We start from the raw sequence: 21,099 nt of genomic DNA on the forward strand, positions 1-21,099 counted from the left end.
CCTGAGGTGGGATCTTAAATCTTGAGTCCATAGTCTTGGGTTCCCACTCTGCATAAGAATTGATGATATCAATGATTATAATTTCATTTATTTACTTGCTTACAGTGCAAAAACCAAGACAGCCTCTAACAAGAAACTAAAGGAAAGACCTGGCAGTCTTGATATATTTAATCAATGTGATCAACCAGTCCAAACGGATCATGATTACCTTAGTTAACATTCTAAATGTGAGCCAATTTAACATTCATTTGCTAACTTAACACCCTAAACACACTGGGGCTTACATAACTTTCGCTGCCCTTTGGCCATGTGGGCATCATTTATTAAACATCCACCATCCATAAAGGTTTCTATCTGGATATAAATGCACTATGAAAACAACCTCCCCCACCCAAATAGGTCTGCCTCCATATCACAGATATTTAGCATGCCACCTCTTATATATGCCTAATATTACTTTTCTTTGTTTCTCAGCATCTTCTTCAACCAGAGGACGTAGCCAAACACGAGGTAATCTCTGTCACTGGGTTCAGTTCAGTTCATCCAACTAGTATTTTCTGAGCATCTAACGGGTATCCAGACATGAGCCAGGAAAAGTGAGGAGTGAAGAATGAATAAGCCATGGTTTCTGACCTCAAGCAGCCTGTAGCACCTGGGGGTCTCCTTTGGGAAGGGTGGATTTTTGACAGCGGACTAGCAAGCGTGTGGAGTGGTTCGCTCTGCTGGACCGTGTGAAGGTGCTAGCATCACATCTCATTTCACGTCCAGTCTCCTGCGTGACTGTAGCAAGTTGTGCTGTAATTGCATTTACACAGCGAAAAAAAAACAAGCACAAGCCCCTCTTTTCCATTGTTCCAGGGGACGAAGTTCTCTGCGAGAGTTTTGCACTCTCCACAACTGCTTGTGGATAAGGCCCTAGGAGGGAATGTAGTCCTAGAGAAAGCTGCCTTTGATTTATCCGGTGAGGTGGCAAGGAGTGTGTCAGGGCTGTGCTGAAGGCAGGATTCCTAGGCCCTGGGCATTCGTAAGGGTCAGTCTAAGCCTCCCAGGGCCCTGGAAAGTTAGGCGCATACCAACCACACACAACTTGATAGTTGATTGACGCTGATGCTCCTCCTGAAACTTAGAATGTTAAATCACCCACTTGCTGCCCTAAAGAGGCCAAGATTGACTAAGGAAATACTAGAATTCTCTTGCTATTGGCTAAGAAACCCTGGAGACAGGAGAGCAGCTTGGTTCTGGTAAAGGGGAGTGGGCCCTAGGAAGCTGTTCTGAGTCGCTCAGTCGTGTCTGACTCTCTGCAACCCCATGGACTGCAGCCCACCAGGTTCCTCTGTCCATGGGATTCTCCAGGCAGGAATACTGGAGTGGGTTGCCATTTCCTCCTCCAGGGCCCTAGGAAAGGGGTTGGTTATTGCTGATTGTGATGGCGCCTCCAGACTCAGCCTGGGGTTTCTGCTCTCAGCGCTGTGGTCTGGGGTAAGGAGAGGACACCTCTTTCTAAGCAGCACTCATCCTGGGCACACCTAGGTTTTCTGTCCCCGGGTCACAGAGCAGCCCAAAGACAAATCTGCAGCTCAGAGCTCAGTCAGGCACTGTGGGCCCAGCCTCTTTTCTCACAGCTGTTCCGTATCTCCTCTGTACAGAAAGCGAGATCCGAGTCCGACTGCAGAGCGCGTCCCCGTCCACCCGCTGTAAGTGCCTCCGTCCTGGGAGGGACCCAAGAGCCCAGGGCCCCTGCTGCGTGTGCACAGCCACTCGTGCCATAAATGGCAGGTCTAAGGTTGTGACAGGGACCCAGGGCTGCATGCAGCGGTGCCGAGCTGAGCAAGTCCTGGGCCCTGCTGCTCTGTGGTTCTCAGGCAATAAAGCCCCAGCCATGACGGCTCCGGGACGGAGGGAGCGGGGCCCAGAGGAGTCTTCCCGGGTCAGCCAGTCACTGGAAGGGAGACTGAAGGAGGGCCTCAGCGAGAGGAGTGGGCAGAGACGCGGGAGGAAGTTTCTGTACACCTGAAGGAAAAGGAGCAGGAGGGGACTCCAGGAGGTGGTTAAGACCAGAGAAGGCAGACGTGTGAGAGTTCGAACCTGGTTATCTCAGATGTCAGGGATTCCCTTGTCTCTGTTGACCGTGTGGCACTCCTGTTGTGGGTGGGTGGTTGGGAGCCAAGAACAGACCAGGAAGAGAAAGCTGGCTCGGGTGGCTCAGGAATCAGAGACTGGGACTTGTCCCAGGAGCTCAGGGCCTGGGCAGTGGGATCCAACGCCAGGCCTGACACGGTCTCACCTGAGTCTTTCCAGGCTTGGGAAGGGGGTTGTAGAGCACACAGTCTGGAGCTGTCAGGGGTGGGGGTGCCTGGGTGGTCCTCTGGCGCATGTTATCAGCAAATGTCTCCTCTCACACGTTGCCCTTGCACCATGCCACCCTCCTCTTCTGTTTGCCACCTTGGGAGGCACAGCATGTTTTACTCCACTGAATCACCTCGTTGCAAATCCTCATTGCCAGAGGGTCTGGAAATCAACTCACAGGAAAGCAGCATAATGTTTAAGAGTTACGGGCCACACATTCCTTTTGACACTTCAGAGCATACAAGCTCAGAGACCCCACACCCGAGGCAGCCTCTGCCCGGATGAGAGTGCCGCTGAACCATTTGTTTTAAGGGTCTTGTTCTCTGGCTATCCCAGGTGTGAATGCTCCCCCGATCCAGGATGACAGGGTCTTCCAGCCACAGAATCTTCCCTGTGATGTCTAATTAGGAAATATCTACTGAGGACTTTGACCTCCTTGTAGAGCCACTAGATTTATGAGGCTATTAACATTACAAAGTGCCAGGTTAATCAGTGCTATAAATTGACAAAATGCAGAAATGACAAGGCTAACCAGAAATGTCCCAGCAGGTGAAGTGGAGGCTTCATCCTCCCCAGTGTTCAGGGTGCCGTGAATGTTCACCACTGCAGCTTGGGAAGGAATCCCAAGCCGAATGAAAAACTAAGAGATTCCTTTCAGGGACAGAATTGGATGACGTCAAACGTTTGCTCAAGGGGAGCCGCTCAGCAAGTGTGAGCCCCACCCGGAATTCCTCTAACACACTCCCCATCCCCAAGAAAGGCACCGTGGAGACCAAGGTGGTGACAGCGAGCTCCCAGTCAGGTAAGCCCCCCAGCCCCAGGCTGCTGTGGAAGAAAGGGAGTAAGGTGATAGGTGTGCCCAGGCAGGCTTTTCAGGATGCAGCGGAGACTTTGCAAAACCCTGAGCACTGCTCTTCCTGCAGCGTGAAAATGTGGACTGCATCTTCTCGCCTCCATCTGATCAGCCTTCCCACGTGCCGGCCATCGTCTGGCTCTAGAGCCCAGAGAGTCTCCCAGGAAATTCTCGATTTGTCCTGGGAATGTGTTGGCCAGGTTCCCCGAAGGAAGAATATTGGGGAAAGTTGTAGTGTTTTCTGTCATTCACTCACTCATCCGATAAACATTTATTATGTACTGCCTCTATTCCAAGCACTGGGCACTACGGAAAGGCAGTGAGCAGGGTAGACTGAGGGGAAGACAAGCAGGCTGAGTGTAGTTCAGGACTCATACATCATGTGCCTGCCAAGTGCAAGGCGGGTTCTGTGGGAGGCAGAGAGATGAATCAGCAGGTCCCTGGGGGGAGGTGAGGAGAGAAGCCAGTTCTGCTATATATGAGTTGAAGCTTTCCTCTCACTACTGGAAAAAAAAAAAAAAAAAAACCCTTGAGATAGCAATCTTTTGTTTTTCAATATAAAACCAAACCTCAGAGTAGTTTGTGACCTGTGTGGCTAACTCCCACTCAGTTTATTAATAGGCAGAATTGGTTTCAGATTTGAGATGTGCCCAATGCTACTCAGGGTAACAGCATGCCCCCTGGGCCTGGTTGGCACAAAGAAATGTTTAAGGAGCGTTCAACAGGAGAAGGCTGCCACCGGTACCAAGTGGCCTCGGAACTGAGGACTTCCCTTCCTGTGCTGCTGTCTGCAATTCTACTGTAAAGGAGTCGTAGCTCCATGGCATCTGTGAAGGGGAGTCAGCAACAGAGAGAGAGAGAGACCATTAGTGAGGACAGTGCACTGGGAGGTGGTAAGAGGGGCTTAGAAGGAGAAATGGGCGGACCCTAGAGCAAAATTTACCTACTTCAAATTTCATCAAGAGCCAACAAGAATTTCTGACTCAAGAGATCAGGTTTTCACCAGCAACAAGATTTCAGACAGAAGTGGGATGACCAACTGCTGCAGTTTCCTTAGATTGAGGGAGTTGCCAGGACTAGGGACCTTCAGGGCTAAAACTGGGAAAGTCCTGGCAAACCAAGCCCACTGGGTTCCCCAGCACAGAGAATGGGTTTGTCTCACTGGGGTGTGTGTATGTTTTCAGTGTCTGGCACCTATGATACAACCATCCTGGATGCCAACCTTCCCTCCCATGTGTGGTCCTCCACGTTGCCGGCAGGGTCCTCCATGGGCACCTATCACAACAACATCACAACCCAGAGCTCATCCCTGCTCAACACCAATGCCTATTCTGCAGGATCAGGTATGTGGGTCGCGACTCACAGCCCCTCCCTGTCCTGACCCCTCCACATCTCACCCTGGAGCTGAACAGCCCCACCAGCATTTGCCATCCCCATGGCTTCCTAGAAGGGCTTCCCGTGGCCAAGCAGCCCAAGATTTTTCCACTGGAACTTCAATTCAATTTCTATGCTGATTCCTCTGGTGGAATACACACACACACACACACACACACACACACACACACACACACACACACACACATCTATATATGATGAGAAAGAACATGAAAACAAACATAAGGATTAACTGTGTGAACTTGAGAGATCATTTAACTTCTCTGGGTTTTAAGTGCCCTCTCTTTGAAGCAGTCATGAACGAGAAGGGCTTGGCTGGAATCGAAGTTCATTCAAAGCCCCACCAACCTGCAACTGCCTATTGGCTATTATGACCCAAGGCACACTATGGACTAATGATTGGTTCCATGCTGCAAAGCAGGAGCCCAAGGTTTTCCTAAAAACAGTAGTGTAACACAGTGCAATGCTGGCCTTTCTTCCAGCGCTTCTCTGCCCCTGTTCTGTGCGGATGTACTCTCACCAACCTTCTTCCCTCTCCCGTAGTCTTTGGAGTTCCAAATAACATGGCCTCCTGCTCCCCAACTCTGCAGCCCGGAATCAGCACCAGCTCCTCAGGTCAGTGCTTGCCAGCTTGAAAAAAATGGTTGCTCTTGCCTAGTGAGGGAAATGGAATGGTTTGTAGGGAAGATGTTCTTCTTGACCAAGAGCATGAGGACTTCCTCCATACACATGGCAGCACAGAAGCAGTAACCAAGGAGCTGCATTAGAAGACTCAGAGCCTGCCCTCCATCACAGACGCAGCTCAGTCCCCAAGGAAAAGGGGGCCAGAGGCTGCGCTTACGTGCTTATTCTGTGCCTGTCCCTCTATCTAACAGGAGAGGGGGAGAGATGGAAGTAAAGGGACTAAGTGAGGCAGAGCTCGCAACATTTTTAGGTGGAAAGCGTTGTTAATTTACAAAGAACTTAACCGCATCTTAAATGTTGTAGTTCCTTGGGAGTCTCAAACAATGTTACTGCTTTGCTTCCAATGCAGATGTATAATCTTTTTAAAGTATTTATTCACTCTATTTCCACATACATCATCATAGCCTATATGTAAATAAGTTATCAGCCCATTTCTTTTGTTAAAGGAATTTGTCTTCTTTCTGTGTTATCATGACTAACATCACATAGTGATGTAGGCCGTTTTTATTTTCCTTGGCCTTCTTAACTTCTGATTTCAACACTGCCAATTAACTAGTGTCCCACAAACCCAGCAGATACCAGATTCAAGCTTTTTTTCCTCTTGCCTTTGCTAGTTTACTCTGCAAAATCCTGACTGAGGAGGATGGGCTGATGTTGGATTTTGTGCCCCAAACTCCAGATAGGATGGAATACAAGAAGCTGTTAGCTAGGGAGGAATGAGCCTCTACACTGTTAAAAACAGACAACCAACCAGCCTTTGAAATACTACTGGGGGTGAGGGGACTTCTAGGTGCTTGAGTCAGAAGGAAAAATAAGGTCCTGTGCTGTTGGTGCCTCAGCCATGTGTCTGGATCTGCAGTTCCCATGCTGTGTACCGAGGCACACTAGGGTCCTGCAGAGAAGGGAACCCCTGGGATATTTGAAATTTTTGAGGCATATAGTAACATCTGTCAGACCCTATGCAAACTACTACTATTAAGTTGTGTGGACCTAAGTTACTCAATAAATGGAGCTTAGGAATTCTCTGGGTGGGGCAGTGGGGGGAAGAGCAGTGTTTAAAAAATTACCATATCAGTAAGAGTGTGGGAACTGAGAAGGTTCAGAGTCTCTGTCATATGCAAGGGCATTCATCGTGAAAGTGGTTTAGGGGGCTCCTGGGGCTGGCTGCCTTACTTAGAGGGCCTCATCTATGTACCTGCTCTCACCTGTCCTCAATTCCTCTCAGTGTTCGGCATGCAGAACAATCTGGCCCCCAGCTCATCCACCCTGTCCCACGGCATGGCTGCCACCTCCACAGGTCTGTAACTGGGGTTTGGAGCCTAGGAGCTGGGGAGCAACGCCTCTTTGCAGCTATAGCTCACAATAGCCCTTTTCAGCAATGGAATTAGAGGGACCAAAATGTCCCTAAAAGTCAACTGACCTTTCCCACCAAAGAAAAATCCTCCGTACACTGACCAGAGATGCCAATCTCAGTCAAGTGCTGGCTCAGACATGAGTAAGAGCCTTACTGGGGGTGTGTCCTCTGTGTCCCCACGTCTCATCACTGTCCTTAACTGCCCACTGTCACTGCATATCAGTGATTTGGCTGACTTTATAGTGCACCCCTTTGTGCAAACCTGGGGGAGGCAGGACAGAAGTGGCGTGAGCCTCAGCCTTTGCCCTCAACCTGCTTACTGTTCAGTTGGAGGGCTTCTCTGGTGGCTCAGATGGTAAAGAATTTGCCTGCAGTGTGGGAGACCCGGGTTCAATCCCTGGGTCAGGAAGATCCCCTGGAGAAGGGAATGGCTATCCACTCCAGTATTCTTGCCTGGAAAGTCTCACGGGCAGAGGAGCCTGGCAGGTTACAGTCCAGGGGGTCGCAAAGAGTGAACATCTCATGCATATGAAACATCTGGGGGATCCTGTAAGAGAGCATGAATTAAGCTGTGCAGAGCAGGTGTTGGTACTGTAGGAGTTCAGAAGGGAAGTAGATGTGGGGGGATGGGGAAGTCTAGGAGGACTTCATGGAGGAGGTGGCCTTTGGAACACTCCTCCAAGGATGAGGATTATATCATACAAAGTTTCATCTAAGTTGTTGTTGTCCCCATGGCTGGAGAGAGTTGATTCCATGATTGATTATTATTCTGTTCATTACTATTGTTCAGTATTATCTTCTCTCCCCTGGGGAGGCCGCCTGTCTGCCAGGGCAGGTCAGCTGCTTCTGCACAGTGTGGAGCTGCCTCCTGTGCCCCACTCATCTAGTGGTTCTTGCCTTGCAGCATACGGTGTGAAGAAAAACATGCCCCAGAGCCCCACTGCTGTGAGCACTGGGGTGTCCACTTCTGCAGGTAAGTGCTGCCTCCAGCTCCCGGAGGCAGGCCAGCACGCCGGAAGGTCTGTTCCATAGTCACATGTGGCAGGAGGAAACATAACCCATGGGTGGTCTGAGGTCTACAAATGGGACTCACCCCGAGGGCCTCTTGGTTGTTTCCAGGAGTGAGCAGCTGGGTGTGCCTCTCACCTTACCTTGGCCTTCCTGTCCAAGGGGGCCGTGAAGCTCCACCCTCCACACCTGCCCAAGGTCAGGCCCACACAGCCCAGCCCCCACCCCTGTTGGAAGCCCCATCACAAGAGCCAGGGTGCCCCCTGGAAACTGCCACACCCTCCCTACTTTCTGTGGCATCTTTATCAACTCGGACACATGACACACAGTAGCCTGTTTTCTCCGCTGCTCTGATCCTGGTGTGTTTCCCTCCATTCAACAAGTTATCCATCCAAATCCTGTTTACCAAGCACCTGCTTTGTGTGAGACAGTGTTCTGAGTGCCCGGCGTAGACACAGGGGCTTGCCAGGTGATTCAGTGGTAAAGAATCCACCTGCCAACGCAGGGGGATGAGCGTTCTATCCCTGAGTTGAGAAGATACCCTGAAGGAGGAAATGGCAACCCGCTCCAGTATTCTTGCCTGGAAAATTTCATGGACAGAGGAGCCTGGTGGGCTACAGTCAATTTGGTTGCAAAGAGTCTGATACAACTTAGCGACTGAACAGGCACGCAGTATGCAGACACAGATGAAGAGGCTAGATTCCCATTCTCACCAGGCTGACAGTTCCAGTGGAGGAAGCAGATAACAGACAACTGGACAAAGTATACAATATAATAACAGAAAATGACACGTAGTGGAAGGACAGACATAGTGAGGTGGTAGAGACAGGGATGTGTGCATGCTGGATGCGGTGGTCCGGAAAAGCTCCCCCAGCATGCAAACACTTGAGACTTTCCATTAGAAATGAACCTACCCACTTAATTAAAGAAGGGCCTGCCTGGCATAGCAACTTTGGCCCATTCACTGAAGATCCTATAGAGTCCAGGTGGGAGGCAGCCCCTCAGGCCAGCCCCCAGTGCTTCTGATGTTGACCCAACCTCCTGATGGCCAGGCCCAGCCACTCGGGGGAAGATGCCACTCAGGGGAAGATGTCTCTGGTCCCCAAGATGCTTCTTAGTAATGGCTGTCAGTATCAGCGAGAGCAGGAGCCCCTCAGACACATCCACTTATCCCTTTCTTTTCCTCCACCCTCCTTTTCTTCTTCTCCTGGTTACTCCTTCCCTTTTCCTTGCCCTCCACCTTTTCCATCCTCATCACCCACTTCTTTCCTCTCCAGCCAGCACCACAAATGTCCAGAATGATGACCTCTTGCACAAGGACTGTAAATTCCTGATCCTGGAGAAGGACAACACGCCCGCCAAGAAGGAGATGGAGCTGCTGATCATGACCAAGGACAGCGGGAAGGTCTTTACAGCCTCCCCAGCCAGCGTCACTGCAAGTACGTGGGAGCCCATGAGACTCAGGTTTTGGACGAAAGACAGTGTAGGCAATGTCCTACCAAAGTCGTATGAGATGTTTGAATGATAAAACCATAGTCATTCCATTCAAATGAAAACTGTCTGTTGAGTAATGTCCCAGAGTCTGTCTTGAATGCAGACAAGCTAGGAAAATTCCACCAAAGAGCTCCTAACAGGGTCTTTGGCCAATAATAAGTTACCTAACCACAGGCCCAGACTGGGGCAGCGGGTTAACCCCAGGAAAGCAGGGCCCTCTTCCTACCAGGCCAACCTCTACCTCTGCAAGCGGGAAAGGATGTGGGTGGGGGAGCGGGGAAAGAAGATCCGGGATCATCACGGGTTGTGTGCACAGCTTCTTTTTCAGAGGACACCCTAAAAAAGGAAAAACAAGCTGCATACACCGACACCTACCTAGTGTCAGAAGCTAACGGTAAGAGCAAATCTGATCGCTGTCCACTTTGGCCATTCCGTCTGTCATTGATCTGTCTTCCAAGACCTCAGACCTCAGCGTGTGGTCCTGACCAGTAGCATCATAAGACCCAGGAGCATGTTAGAAATGCAGAGTCCTGGGCCCTAACCCAGACCTGCTGTGTCAGAGACTGCATTTTCCCAAACTCCCCTATTGATTCGTGTGTGTTTATCATGGAAGCAAAGACTTTCTGTGGCACATCTAAAGTCCAAGTGGCATTTTTTTTCTCACCTTACTAGTCCTCCCATGACTTTCAGAACTCATGGAAAAAAAGCTTTGCAAACCACTTGCTAGCTTTTTTTTTTCTTCCCAAATACCTGGATTCTGTCCTGGATTACCATATTTCTTCACATGGTGGTTCCTGTGAATCTCTCCAAATCATGGATTTCAGGGAGCTCAATAAAGGAAGAGAAAAGTTAAGCCACAGAACATTTTTTTTATGCAAATGAAATAAGTTACAATCCTGTCAAGGTCTAACACTAAGTCTTCTACAATTTTTTTCCTAGATACTCAAGTGTTTCTTCTTTGATTATCTGAAGCTAGGTCTTCTAAATTAGCAGTTCCTTACATTTTAGGGGTGGAGGTGGGGTTGTGGAGCCAAAGGACCCTTTTCAGAACCTGGTGAAAGCTGTAAACAATTTTTCCAGAAAATCTCACATAGGCCCACAAATTCAGTGATCGTATAGCATCTGGGACTCACTCTCAGCCCTCCTGCCGGCCCATCTTTGCCTCTCTTTTCCTTCCAGTTCAGGTTAGGAGCCTGTGTGCAAAGCCTTTTAACCAAGAAATCAAGAGTCATTTCTCACAAGCACATTTATTGTGTGAACGCCATGGTCACCCCTAGTATATCCTCCAAAAAATGTCTTGGGCTTTAAGGTCACAAAAGTTTATTACAGTGTATTTTTGCCCACTGTGAATCGTTTGCCAAGCCAAGTCTTCATCAACATAATTATTGCAGTATGAGATCCGTGAGGACTGAGTTGATGGTGTTCCTGCACATGGCTGTTCCACGAGGTCCCTGGGGCACACCTACTTCAAGCCCCACAGCAGGTCCACGCACAGGCTGGACCATCCTGTGGGCTCCTGCAGTTTAAGGGCACAGCCAAAACAGTGATCTCGGTGTTTCTTTCAGGAGATGTGAAGACTGTGTCTGCAAAGGGCAAGGGCTCCTCTGCAGGTGAGTAAGAGCGGCGGGTCCCACAGCGACAGGAGTGGAGGAGCTGTTGATGGTGAATGGACCAGATAGCAGCCCCCTAGCACGGAGCCAGTGCACACATGAGCACCCCAGCTCCAGAGTGTCCCCAGAAAGCCTTCAAAGAGAGTGGGGTGGAGGGCAGTGGAGGGGTTGGCTGGGGGCCAAAGCAAGTCTCAGAAGGAGCTCAGCTCAGGAGACATGCTCACAGTCACAGTGTACCTGCGGGACGCCCACTGTCTGGGTGCCTACTGCCTGGGTGCCAGCTATCTGTCCAGGATCTGTCAACATGGCAGAAGCAATACAGCAGGGCTACTGGTGGGCCTTACAAACCACTCTCCTACCCCTGCCCACAAGCCTTCAAGGTGACCCTAAGATCACACACATCTCCAGGCCCTTACACCTTCCTCACCTGCTCCCATAATCTTATGAGAGAAGGAAATCAAGGAGTATCGGCCCACTTTAGATATTAAAAACAGAATACACTTTCACTAAAAAGAAATAAAAAGCCTCCTGGCCACGCTTTAAGTGCTGAGTATAGTTCTAGGCACTGTGGGGATTACAAAGAAAGAGCCTTGTGAACCGAGATGTGGAGATGGGGATTATTCAGATTTGGGCTTCATAAAATGCAGGAGCTTGTGGCAGATCCATGTTCATAATCAAGAATTTTAACCCTGATGCTCTCTGCTACATCCTCTGCTAATTACGCTGCATGCCTTATCTCATTTAACATCCATTTCATGAAGAAAGGTCAACTTTGAACTCCATTTTATAAAAAAAAGTAATCAGAGAGGTTAAGGGACCTTCTCAGGCTCACACAGCTCAAGCCCAGGATTGTCAGACCTCTGCTCATCACCAGCCACCACAGCTCCATGTTTACTCCAGGAGCCACAGGGCCCTACACACAAGACCACTCATATTCACTCAGGCCTGCAGGAAATCATCACAAGTTAGAGAATTTGGAGGGAAGGGGGCACGAGCCACCGACATTCACCTTACCCTTGCCCTCTCTTCCACAGACGTCCACGGCTACGACCACCGCCATGGTGGTGGGGGCGGCGGCGGCAGCGGCGGTGCCCTTGGCAGTGGGGCCGCTGGTGGAGGGGGCAAGGGCTCGTGGGGGGCGGCGCCTGCCTGGTGCCCCTGTGGCTCCTGGTGCAGCTGGTGGAAGTGGCTGCTGGGCCTGCTGCTCACCTGGCTACTGCTCCTGGGGCTGCTCTTCGGCCTCATCGCTCTGGGTACGTGTGGCATCTTCCCACTGCCTGTTCAGAAGGGCAGGAACCAGCAAGTATCCCAAGTGTGAGGTGCCAAGGGGCCCGAGATCATGGGTGCAGACCCCTTGTTTCTGCAGATGAGGAGGCTGGGGCTCCAGGAGGCCCCTGGTCGAGTTCCTGTGGCTGCTCCGTGGCGGAGCTGGGTCTCTAAGGCAGCTCCTGGTTCTTAGGGGCCCAGGGGCCCAGGGCCCCATGCCAGTGGCATCCTGCTCCAAGCACCTGCTGCTGCTGCTGTTGCTGCTAAGTCACTTCAGTCGTGTCCGACTCTGTGCAATTCCATAGATGGCAGCCCACCAGGCTCCCCCATCCCTAGGATTCTCCAGGCAAGAACACTGGAGTGGGTTGCCATTTCCTTGCTCCAAGCACCTGGCTGCCCTTAATAATCAGGCCAGACCTTTCATAGCCTTTCTACTTTCCACGTTCCGTTGACTCTCACACAAGCTCCCTTGGGAAACTTGAGGGCCAGCTCTGTCACCATGGCCAGGCTCCTTCAAGGCTCAGTTCCACTTTTGAGTAGCTCAACCTGCTGGTAGCCACAGCAGACTATCTCCCCCAAAATATTCCAGTAAAATGTCCCCGCAGCGTAAGGAAGCCACCACAGACTCCAGAGCCCCAATTTCAGCCTCCCCTGGAGCACTAGGAAGGCACTGGCTGGCAGGCTCCTGTGCTGATGCTGTCTCTGTGTGTCTGTTCCAGCCGAGGAGGTGAGGAAACTGAAGGCACGTGTGGAGGAGCTGGAGAAAATGAGGGGCCGCTTGTCTTACAACGAGAAGATGGAGAGGAGCAGCCAGGACTCTGTGCAGGGGGTTGCGCCCAGGCTGGGGGAAGGTCTAGGAAAATCTGGGCTTGACGGCTACAATCTGGAGGACATCTGGCAATTCGTGAGTGTCAGGCTGAAGACAGAACAGGAAAACGGTGAGTACATCACAGGGGAAAAGGCCAGCAGCTCCCAGTCCTGGCTCCTGTATGTGGAGTGGTGTCTGTTTAGGGCAATCCCCAGCGCCCCTCACTCAGCTCTCTTGACAGCTCTGGGAGGGAGGGAGGACCCATATTGGTATCCCATCTTATGGTTAGAAAAACAGCTAGGGAACATTGTCCAACCTGCATACTTTAGAATCAGGTAGCTAGCCCTAGCCTGTTTCGTCCTACCATACCACTGATCCCCTTCAGGTATGTGTGTGTTGTGCTTGTGTGTGTGTGACGCAGAAGATGTGCAGCTAACTCTGGCTTTGCTGTCTCTTGTAGGAAATCTCCGAGGAAGCCCTGGGCCTAAAGGTATCGCAGTGGATAGAGCCCTTTTCCTGTACTTGGAACCAAGTTTTCTGGGGGTGGGGAGTGGGGGCGGGGGTGGAAACCTTTTCTGTTTTTTTCAAATTGAAGGATGAGCAGTGGAAAGATCCTACAGAATCTGTTGGGAGGGCTGAGAAATGGCTCTACCGTCAGAATATCTTAGAATGGGAAGGGAGCTAAAGTGTCGTCTAAGAGAGGCGAGTGACGAGCCCAAGAGACACCGATGGCGATGGAGAGGAAGCCACACCACACGCCAGCTCACTATGACATGTCATTTACAATGCTGTCCACTGACCTTTAGGAGGGGATGGCCCTTGGCTTCTCACCACATCTCACAGTTTTCATGTCTCTCTTATTTTAGGTGACATGGGAGTTCAAGGCCCTAAAGGTAAATAGAACACGTACATTTTTACTTTAAATATTAGTGAGGGTTGACAGTTTAAAGCAATCAGCAAGTGCCAGAAAAGACACTTCCCACCCTCCCTGGCCATCCCCCACTTGTGATAGGACCATGAATTGCAGAGCAGCATGCAGACCCTCAGGCTTTTGGGAAGGGGCAGGGGGCTTCCCAGCAGAACAGAGCGGCACCTCTGGGGCAGTACTGTTGCTGGCCCGATCTCAGGGGTTCCCACAACAAGGACCCTGAGGAGGCCTGTTGTCTGGATCAGCCCAGGTGGTTCCAAGGCCAGGGGTACACAGACCATTCTGAGAATCACTATTGGAGATGGCAGGGTCACCCCCTCTCTTCTCAGCTTCACCGCCCTTCTCAAGAGATCCCAGTGCAGGAATTGGGGTTCCTCTACTTGGTGGCCTCCTAACTTCAGGATTCCCTGCCCCCCACACGCACACTCTGGGTCATCACCTCTGTATTCCATTCCCCAAGGCTCCAGCTTGCAGGCTGTGAACCCATCCTGACGATTGTGGACTAAAAAATACAGTCACAACTTGAAAGTAAAGAGTTATTTTGTTTGGTGGGAATGTTTAGGACTCTGAGCCTGGAAAACAGCATGTCAGGATCTCTGAGAGAACTGCTCTGAGGGGGTAGTGGGGGTCAGGCTATATAGAAGTTTGCAACAGAGGGAACAAGCAGTCTGAACATGATCAAAGATCAGGTATCCGGGTAAGGAAGTGAGCACTCTATGTATGGAAGGAGGCAAGCCTCTGGGCTCGCTGAATTCATTTCTTTCATGTGCACCCAGCTGTCTGGCCTCAATACTGTTTCCTTGTTCACCTTGCCTCTCGCATTCCCCCAGCTCCCCAGCAATCACCGTGGGGGCAGCAGCATCTGCTGGATCGCAGTTTGGGGAGTCCTCATTCACATTTGGAGGCCAGAAATCACTGATGGCTGTGAAATTTCTTGTTCATTAATACAGGAGATATTTTCATTTCACACCATCATGCAGTCAAATCTGAATCACAGATAAACAATAACTCATTCTTCACTATAAGTATGTTCCAAACACTACAAATTCGTTCCGTGTTTATCTGCAATTCAGACTTAACTGAGGGTCCCTTATTGTAGTTTGGCCATCCTACCTGAATTCCACTGGAGGCTCCCTCAGGTGATCAGCCTGGGTCCTCTGCTTGACTTTTCTTTCTCCGTTCCCACAGGAGACCGCGGGTTCCCTGGAACTCCAGGTGTGTAGCCTCTGAGGGTGCTGCTAGGGTTGTGGACTGGTGGGTCCTGGCTCCTGGGGTCTGGGAGGAAAGCAAGGCTGAGCTATTCTTGTGTGTCCACAGGTATCCCTGGGCCCTTGGGCCACCAAGGTCCAGAGGGACCAAAGGGACAGAAAGGCAACATGGGTAAGAATCACTTCTCTGTTTACTTATTCCCTCATTCAGTCATTCAGTAAATGTTTTTGTTAGGTACCTGCTGTGTGCCAGGCCCTCTTTTAGGTGCTGGGGAGAGAGTGGTGAACAAAACAGAGAACCCCTGCCTACTTTTGGGTGCAGATAAACAATAGACATAATAGATAAGCGAAGTATACAGAGGGAGGAAGTGACTGGTAAAATAGGAACATAGAGCCCAGGGTGCCTGGAAGGGCTGAGGGGTAACTGAAAATAAAGCTGGCAGGGAAGGCCTTGCTGAGAAGGTGCCATTTGAGCAGAGATGTGAAGTGGGAGAGGGAGCCAGGCCTAAGATGATCCAGCGGGACCTTCCAGGCAGAGGGAGCAGCTACAGGCCTGGGGCAAGGGTCTAGGAGCTTGGGGAGGAGGAGAGGGAGGAGGGCGTCTGGAGCCCTCAAAGGAGGCCAAGAGTCAAGAGGGAGGGGCCTTAGAGACCTTGCAAGGATATGGCTTTTATTCTCAGTGAGCTGAGAAGCTGTTTGCAGGTTGGGGCAGAAATGGGACATGATCCACTTGCATTTTCAAATTCTCTGGCTTCTGCACTGAGTCTGGGCTGCAGAGGGAGAAAACTAGGGAGGTGGATGTGGAGACTCCAGGCAGGTGTCCTGCCAGCAAGCTGCTGCCTAGCTGGTGACTAGCTGAGGTTGGCATTTCTGTCTTTAGGTGAGCCTGGCATGGAGGGACCCATGGGCCAGAGAGGGCGAGAAGGCCCCATGGGACCTCGTGGTGAACCAGGGCCCCCTGGGTTCGGAGAGAAAGGAGACCGAGGTAAGAGGTGATTCTTTCACTAGGAGGACTGGCTGCATCCACACTTCCTCCTCACGCAGTTCTCCCTCCCCCTCTCTTTCATTTGCATTAGCTGAGCACCTGCTTTGAGCCAGGGTCTGTGCTGGATCCTGTGGTCTAAGAATGGGGCATGGGCTGGGATGTGGGTTCAGGCCCAATGGATCCGAGACCACCAGCAGGGTGGGAAGTGTTTTCCACCCTGCAAATGATACCACATGGGCTGAGTGGGCAACCGAAGTGGGGGTACTCTCTCAGAGTGCTTATTTCTCCCCAGGGGATGCTGGTAAACAAGGTATTCCGGGCCCACCTGGTGTCCCAGGCTCTGTCGGTCCCAAAGGTAAGTCAAGTGCCCACACAGTGCCCAGGTCTGCCCTGTCCAGGAGGCATCTCAGAGGTCCAGACCCTGGGATCCCAGACAGCCCTTATCCACAGCTCCAGGGTTGACAGGCCCAGAGAGGGTCCCCCTCCCCAGAAAAGAGTCCCTGGGTGTCAGGATTGGAGCTGTATTTTTGGCTCTGTGGTGAATTTGGGGGTTATGCCTCCATCTCTGATAAATGACCCTGTTATGTGGCCCCTAAGTGGGCGGATGGATCTGGAAATCAGAAGTCAGACAATTTCCTTGCCAGACAGGGCCCAGAGGCAAACATTCGAGAGCTATCTATCTGGACACACCAAGGGATAGGGCCTTCTCACAGTGCGATGTCCAACTGGTCCCCTCTCCTCTCTGCCCCTGCCTCAGCCCCGGTGTTCGACTGGGAAGGAGCAAGGGGTCTCTTGATCCTGGCAGCCGCAGCTTCCTCCCTAAGGAGGACTTCACACTGGGGTCACTCCTGGGCCCGCCGACTCTGGGGTCCTGGTGCACACACGCAGCCCTCGCCTGGGGTGTACGCCCCCCCCCCCCACATGCCGCTCTGCATGGGGTCAGTGTCCCGGCCTGTGCCCGACCCATCTGATCATTACTGTTGTGTTGTCCTCCTCAGGTTCCAGTGGTTCTCCTGGCCCACAGGGTCCCCCAGGTCAGTGGCCTTCTTCTCAAAAATAAATGCTATTTCTGAGGCAAAGAGAGGGAGGTCAAAATGGAGAAACAAACATTTTTAAAGCCAAAGAAACAATTCTAAAGAAAGCCTCCTGGAGACACAAAGCTCACTTCTGCCTGTGTGTCCCCTGTGGCTAAGGTCAGGTACATTGGGTCCCATGAGACTCTGTTCTTACCCGACTTGGGGGACCAGACCCTCCAGCATTTCCAGCAGGCGGCTCCCATCCTGCCTTGCTCTGAGCAAAGCGCCTGCCTCCCCTCATCCCTGTGGGCCAGAGCTCATGCCCGGTGTCTTGAGCTGCAGCCCACACTGTCCTGCGGTCCAGCATCCCTGCCAGGGTCCCCACAGGTTCTCATGCCTGGGCCTGGGAATCGCAGGGGCCAGGAACCTAGTCCAGGATGAAGGAGCGGGGCCGTGGGAGGAGACCGTGAACAGCAGCGCTTGACTGTTACGCCAGGGAGTGTGTTTGTCTGTGCATGTGTGTGCCCAGCAGGTATGTGTGTGTGGATGTAGGCATGTACGCGTGTGCACATCCATCCCTTCCAAAGCTGGGGACACTCATCCACCCATGTGGTTTCCTCTGTGTGCAGGCTCTATAGGTCCCCAAGGACTCCGAGGTGAAGTGGGACTCCCTGGTATCAAAGGTGAGCTGGGGGCAGGGACTAGAGGGAGGGGACAGTACCTTAGAGATGCAGCTCACTCAAGAAGGAGGTCTGGGGCACAGAGGGTCTGGTGGACACACCAACCGCCTGCGCAGGCCGACAGGTGTGTGAGGGGAAGGGGCAGTCAGGACGGTGGGGGAGCCTGACTTCAGACACAGATTCTGCCCCTTCTTGTTCATCCCACGAAGGCTCTTCATGCTGAGGTGACCGTTTCCTTTTCAGGTGACAAAGGACCCATGGGACCACCGGGACCCAAAGGTGGGCTGCTCCTGCTGCTGCTTGGACACCACCACAGCCTGGGGACCCAGATGTGAACCCTGCCCCCGGGCCTTGACGGCCAGACCCTAGGCTGGGAGGGACCCAAGACTCCAGTCCAGCCTCTCAGATAGTGCTGCTGAGGCCCAGAGAGGGGAGGCAGCACCAGCGTCACAGTGCTGCAGTTGGGTGGCCCCCGGAGGGGCGAGGACATGGCCCTGAGGCCTCTCCCCACTAGATTGGACTCCCTGTTACCCCCAGCACCCACTGGTGAGACAGAAAGGCCTGGGTCAGTTTGCAGCTGGGCCCTGACCCAGGAGAAATCTATCTAGCTTGCTTTCTGGGTCTTTGTTAATGCTGAGTTCTCACCAACTTTCAGCTGACAACAGCTTCCAGATACTATGGGACCTGTTCTGCAGCCAGGGTCCCTCTTGCTGAGTGAGATTCTTTTCCTTGCTCCTGACTGATGCTTGCTTCCTCTACCCCTGCCCCCCCTCCCCATGTTTATTTCAGGTGACCAGGGTGAGAAAGGACCCCGAGGCCTCACAGGTCAGTACCACACAGGAATCTATGGTTACTTTAAAGACTTTTTATAAATCCATTGGATACTGTAAGTGGGGGGTGGGGGGGTGAAATACAGAAGCATCAGATAGAATCTCTGTCTAAAAACCTTCAGAGGACTTGCAGTCTAGAGTGGAGTATAAGCCAGCATCAGCAATATATGTTTGGGACAGAAAAGATAGTTTATGATTATCTCTGATTCTTTAGAAGAATTTACTTGGAAAACTAAGTTTTTCCCAAAGTGGCAGACCCTTTACACTACTCACATCCCTTTCCTCACTTACCTCGTGCCAACTTGCATGATTGAAAGGAAATAGTACTAGTGCTTTGGCCACAAGAGGTAGCTTTTTGTTGCCAAGGAAATGAGACTCATACACAGGCTCCTCCAGACCAGGCGTGGCCTCTGGGCCAGTCCAGGCCTGCTGCCGGGGGTGGGAGGCCTGACTTTAGAATGAAAGCAAACACCGTCCCCAGCCTCCGGTTGGCATGCCAGGTTCCTCTGGTGGGAGAGGTGGCAGGCTTCAGGGTGCCTGGCAGGGTGGCATGCTCTACCATGGTCAAACTCCTCCATCACCTAGTCCACTTCCTTTGCAGGCGAGCCTGGCTTGAAAGGTTTACCTGGTGCCGTGGGTGAACCCGGGGCTAAAGGAGCGATGGGTGAGTGTCTCAAAGCAGCACGCACCATGGGTCTGCACCGCTGCCATCGTCATCATGGCCCTAGAGCTGAGATCCATCTAGAGCTGTGTCTCCCATTCTCTAATCTGTCCATGCCTGGCAGAGACTCCATTTACAGTCTCTTCCTGGATCTGGGCATACTCTTGGGGCTCAGAGCTGCCACTGTCTCTGACAGCTTCTTACTGCTCTGAGGGTGGGGGGCCTTGGCCAGACATGGTCCATCCCCCTTCCCTGCCACCCTCCTCTGCACCCCCTCCACCCCCCAGTTCCTGCCTCCAAGGTACTCAGGTCCCTGGGGAGGACAGGCAAGAGCTGAGGTTCTTCAGAACCTGCAAAATTCTAGGCACAGCCCTGATACTCCAGGGCTGGTCTCACAGCCAGATCGCAGGGTTCAGCCCTTCGGCTGACCCTTCCTGAGGGGCCTGTCAGCCAGGACAAGAAAGCTGGCCAAAGACCCCCCATGTGGCCAGGCATTTGGCAACACGTCCTAGAAGGGTTTAAGCCCCACTGATGGGGATGTGGTGCCTTGATGATCTCATTCATTTAACAAACTATTAGGAAGTGCTGACGGAGTTCAGGATTCTGTGGTGGACAATAAGATGCTTTACCTCCCTCGAGGGGAGATAAAGCTTGTGTGGGGTGACGAGGGTCATGAGAGGTACAGGGTGCTCTGAGGAAACAGCAGAGAGACAGTCTTCTTCCAACCAGAAGGAGGGAGGAAGGGGCTCTTCAGATGGTTTGAAAAAGTAAAGATTTTAACCCCAGAGGCAGCAATATGAGTGAGGAAAGACGGAGAGGTGGCAAAAAGCAAGGGCTGGTCCCAGATGGACATGACTTTGGACAGAGGTTAGAATGATGCCTACAGCAGAGAAGACAAGATCTTAGAGGACACTGACCTCCAGGCCAACACGCATTGAGCACCTTGTGGGGGGCATGCAGTGGGGACCGTGGAAGAGCTCTCGGCAGGAAAAGAGGCATTAGGAGGAGAGGGCGGGGGAAAAGGAGGAGAGGGCAGGGGAAAGCTGTGCCCAGCAGTGCAACAAGGACGGGGCTTCTTCCAAGTCTCACGGCTGCAGGAGGGGCTGCGTGGGCTCCCCCCCCACCGCCTAGGAGACAGCTTTCGAGGCTGTGGGGTGGTTGACGGAGGAGTCCCAGGGAAGCTCCCAGAGTCAATGTAGAGTTTTGATCTGCTTTCTCAGGACCCGCTGGCCCCGACGGACATCAAGGCCCAAGAGGTTGGTCACGGAGCTGCTCTCCTCACTCCCCCACCTCCCCTGCCTACCCCTCCGAGCCCCGTCCATGTCCCAGCAGGCAGCCCCCAGCCCCCGAATCACAATGCCAGGGGGTGTATATCACAGGGAGGTGTGCACGGCCCGAGCCTCACCCCCTTCCTCCCTTCCATCTGCTGGCAAGTTATTCAGCAGAACCCAAGAGCCCCTAGCTCCCATGTGCAGGCTCGCCAGCTTGCCTAGAGGGAAAACTCTCCATGTGGCATCACTCTCTCTAGGGGAACAAGGTCTTCCAGGAATGCCGGGAACCCGGGGCTTACCAGGACCTTCTGGGGACCCAGGGAAGCCAGGTAAAGAGCGGGAAGAGGGAGCTGGCCGTGCTCTGTGTGTGTGTGTGTGTGTGTGTGTGTGTGTGTGTGTGTGTGTGTGTACCTTTCTGAGTGCATTTTCCTCCAGAAGCTCATCAGGAAAATGCTGGCTTGAGCCGGGCATAATGACTGTGGGTCCTGACAGCCCAGTCACGCAACTCAGGAAAAAAGATCAACACCAAAAGCAAGGAGTTCTAGAAAGCGTCAAGGAGTCTCTTAAAAATGGCAGTTTATCACCACTCAGTTCCTGTTTCCTCTGAGCTCTCCAGACTTCCTCAGGCCATAGCTGGAACAGTCACCAGCGGCTGCCAGTCTGGGAAAAGAAGCGGCTGTTAGGGTCACCGCCAAAGACCCA

General features: G+C 52.2%; 1 protein-coding gene across 1 annotated transcript in view; it reads left to right on the plus strand.

Annotated features, from left to right (window-relative positions):
* Positions 1-21,099, plus strand: part of COL17A1 (collagen type XVII alpha 1 chain) — a 47,314-nt gene that overhangs the window by 11,044 nt on the left and 15,171 nt on the right. Inside the window, exons 7-31 of the mRNA XM_013975194.2 lie at positions 475-510; positions 1,647-1,694; positions 3,005-3,148; positions 4,384-4,542; positions 5,138-5,209; positions 6,504-6,575; positions 7,537-7,605; positions 8,918-9,079; positions 9,451-9,528; positions 10,700-10,744; positions 11,779-11,997; positions 12,730-12,948; positions 13,279-13,308; positions 13,685-13,711; positions 14,935-14,961; positions 15,064-15,126; positions 15,835-15,939; positions 16,232-16,294; positions 16,938-16,973; positions 17,585-17,638; positions 17,879-17,914; positions 18,425-18,460; positions 19,067-19,129; positions 20,347-20,382; positions 20,655-20,726. Of these exons, the coding sequence (XP_013830648.2) occupies positions 475-510; positions 1,647-1,694; positions 3,005-3,148; positions 4,384-4,542; positions 5,138-5,209; positions 6,504-6,575; positions 7,537-7,605; positions 8,918-9,079; positions 9,451-9,528; positions 10,700-10,744; positions 11,779-11,997; positions 12,730-12,948; positions 13,279-13,308; positions 13,685-13,711; positions 14,935-14,961; positions 15,064-15,126; positions 15,835-15,939; positions 16,232-16,294; positions 16,938-16,973; positions 17,585-17,638; positions 17,879-17,914; positions 18,425-18,460; positions 19,067-19,129; positions 20,347-20,382; positions 20,655-20,726 (1,971 nt within the window). The remainder of the gene's footprint in view (positions 1-474; positions 511-1,646; positions 1,695-3,004; positions 3,149-4,383; positions 4,543-5,137; positions 5,210-6,503; positions 6,576-7,536; positions 7,606-8,917; positions 9,080-9,450; positions 9,529-10,699; positions 10,745-11,778; positions 11,998-12,729; positions 12,949-13,278; positions 13,309-13,684; positions 13,712-14,934; positions 14,962-15,063; positions 15,127-15,834; positions 15,940-16,231; positions 16,295-16,937; positions 16,974-17,584; positions 17,639-17,878; positions 17,915-18,424; positions 18,461-19,066; positions 19,130-20,346; positions 20,383-20,654; positions 20,727-21,099) is intronic.

This window comes from Capra hircus, chromosome 26 (genome assembly GCF_001704415.2).
Source record: "Capra hircus breed San Clemente chromosome 26, ASM170441v1, whole genome shotgun sequence".
Lineage (NCBI taxonomy): Eukaryota > Metazoa > Chordata > Mammalia > Artiodactyla > Bovidae > Capra > Capra hircus.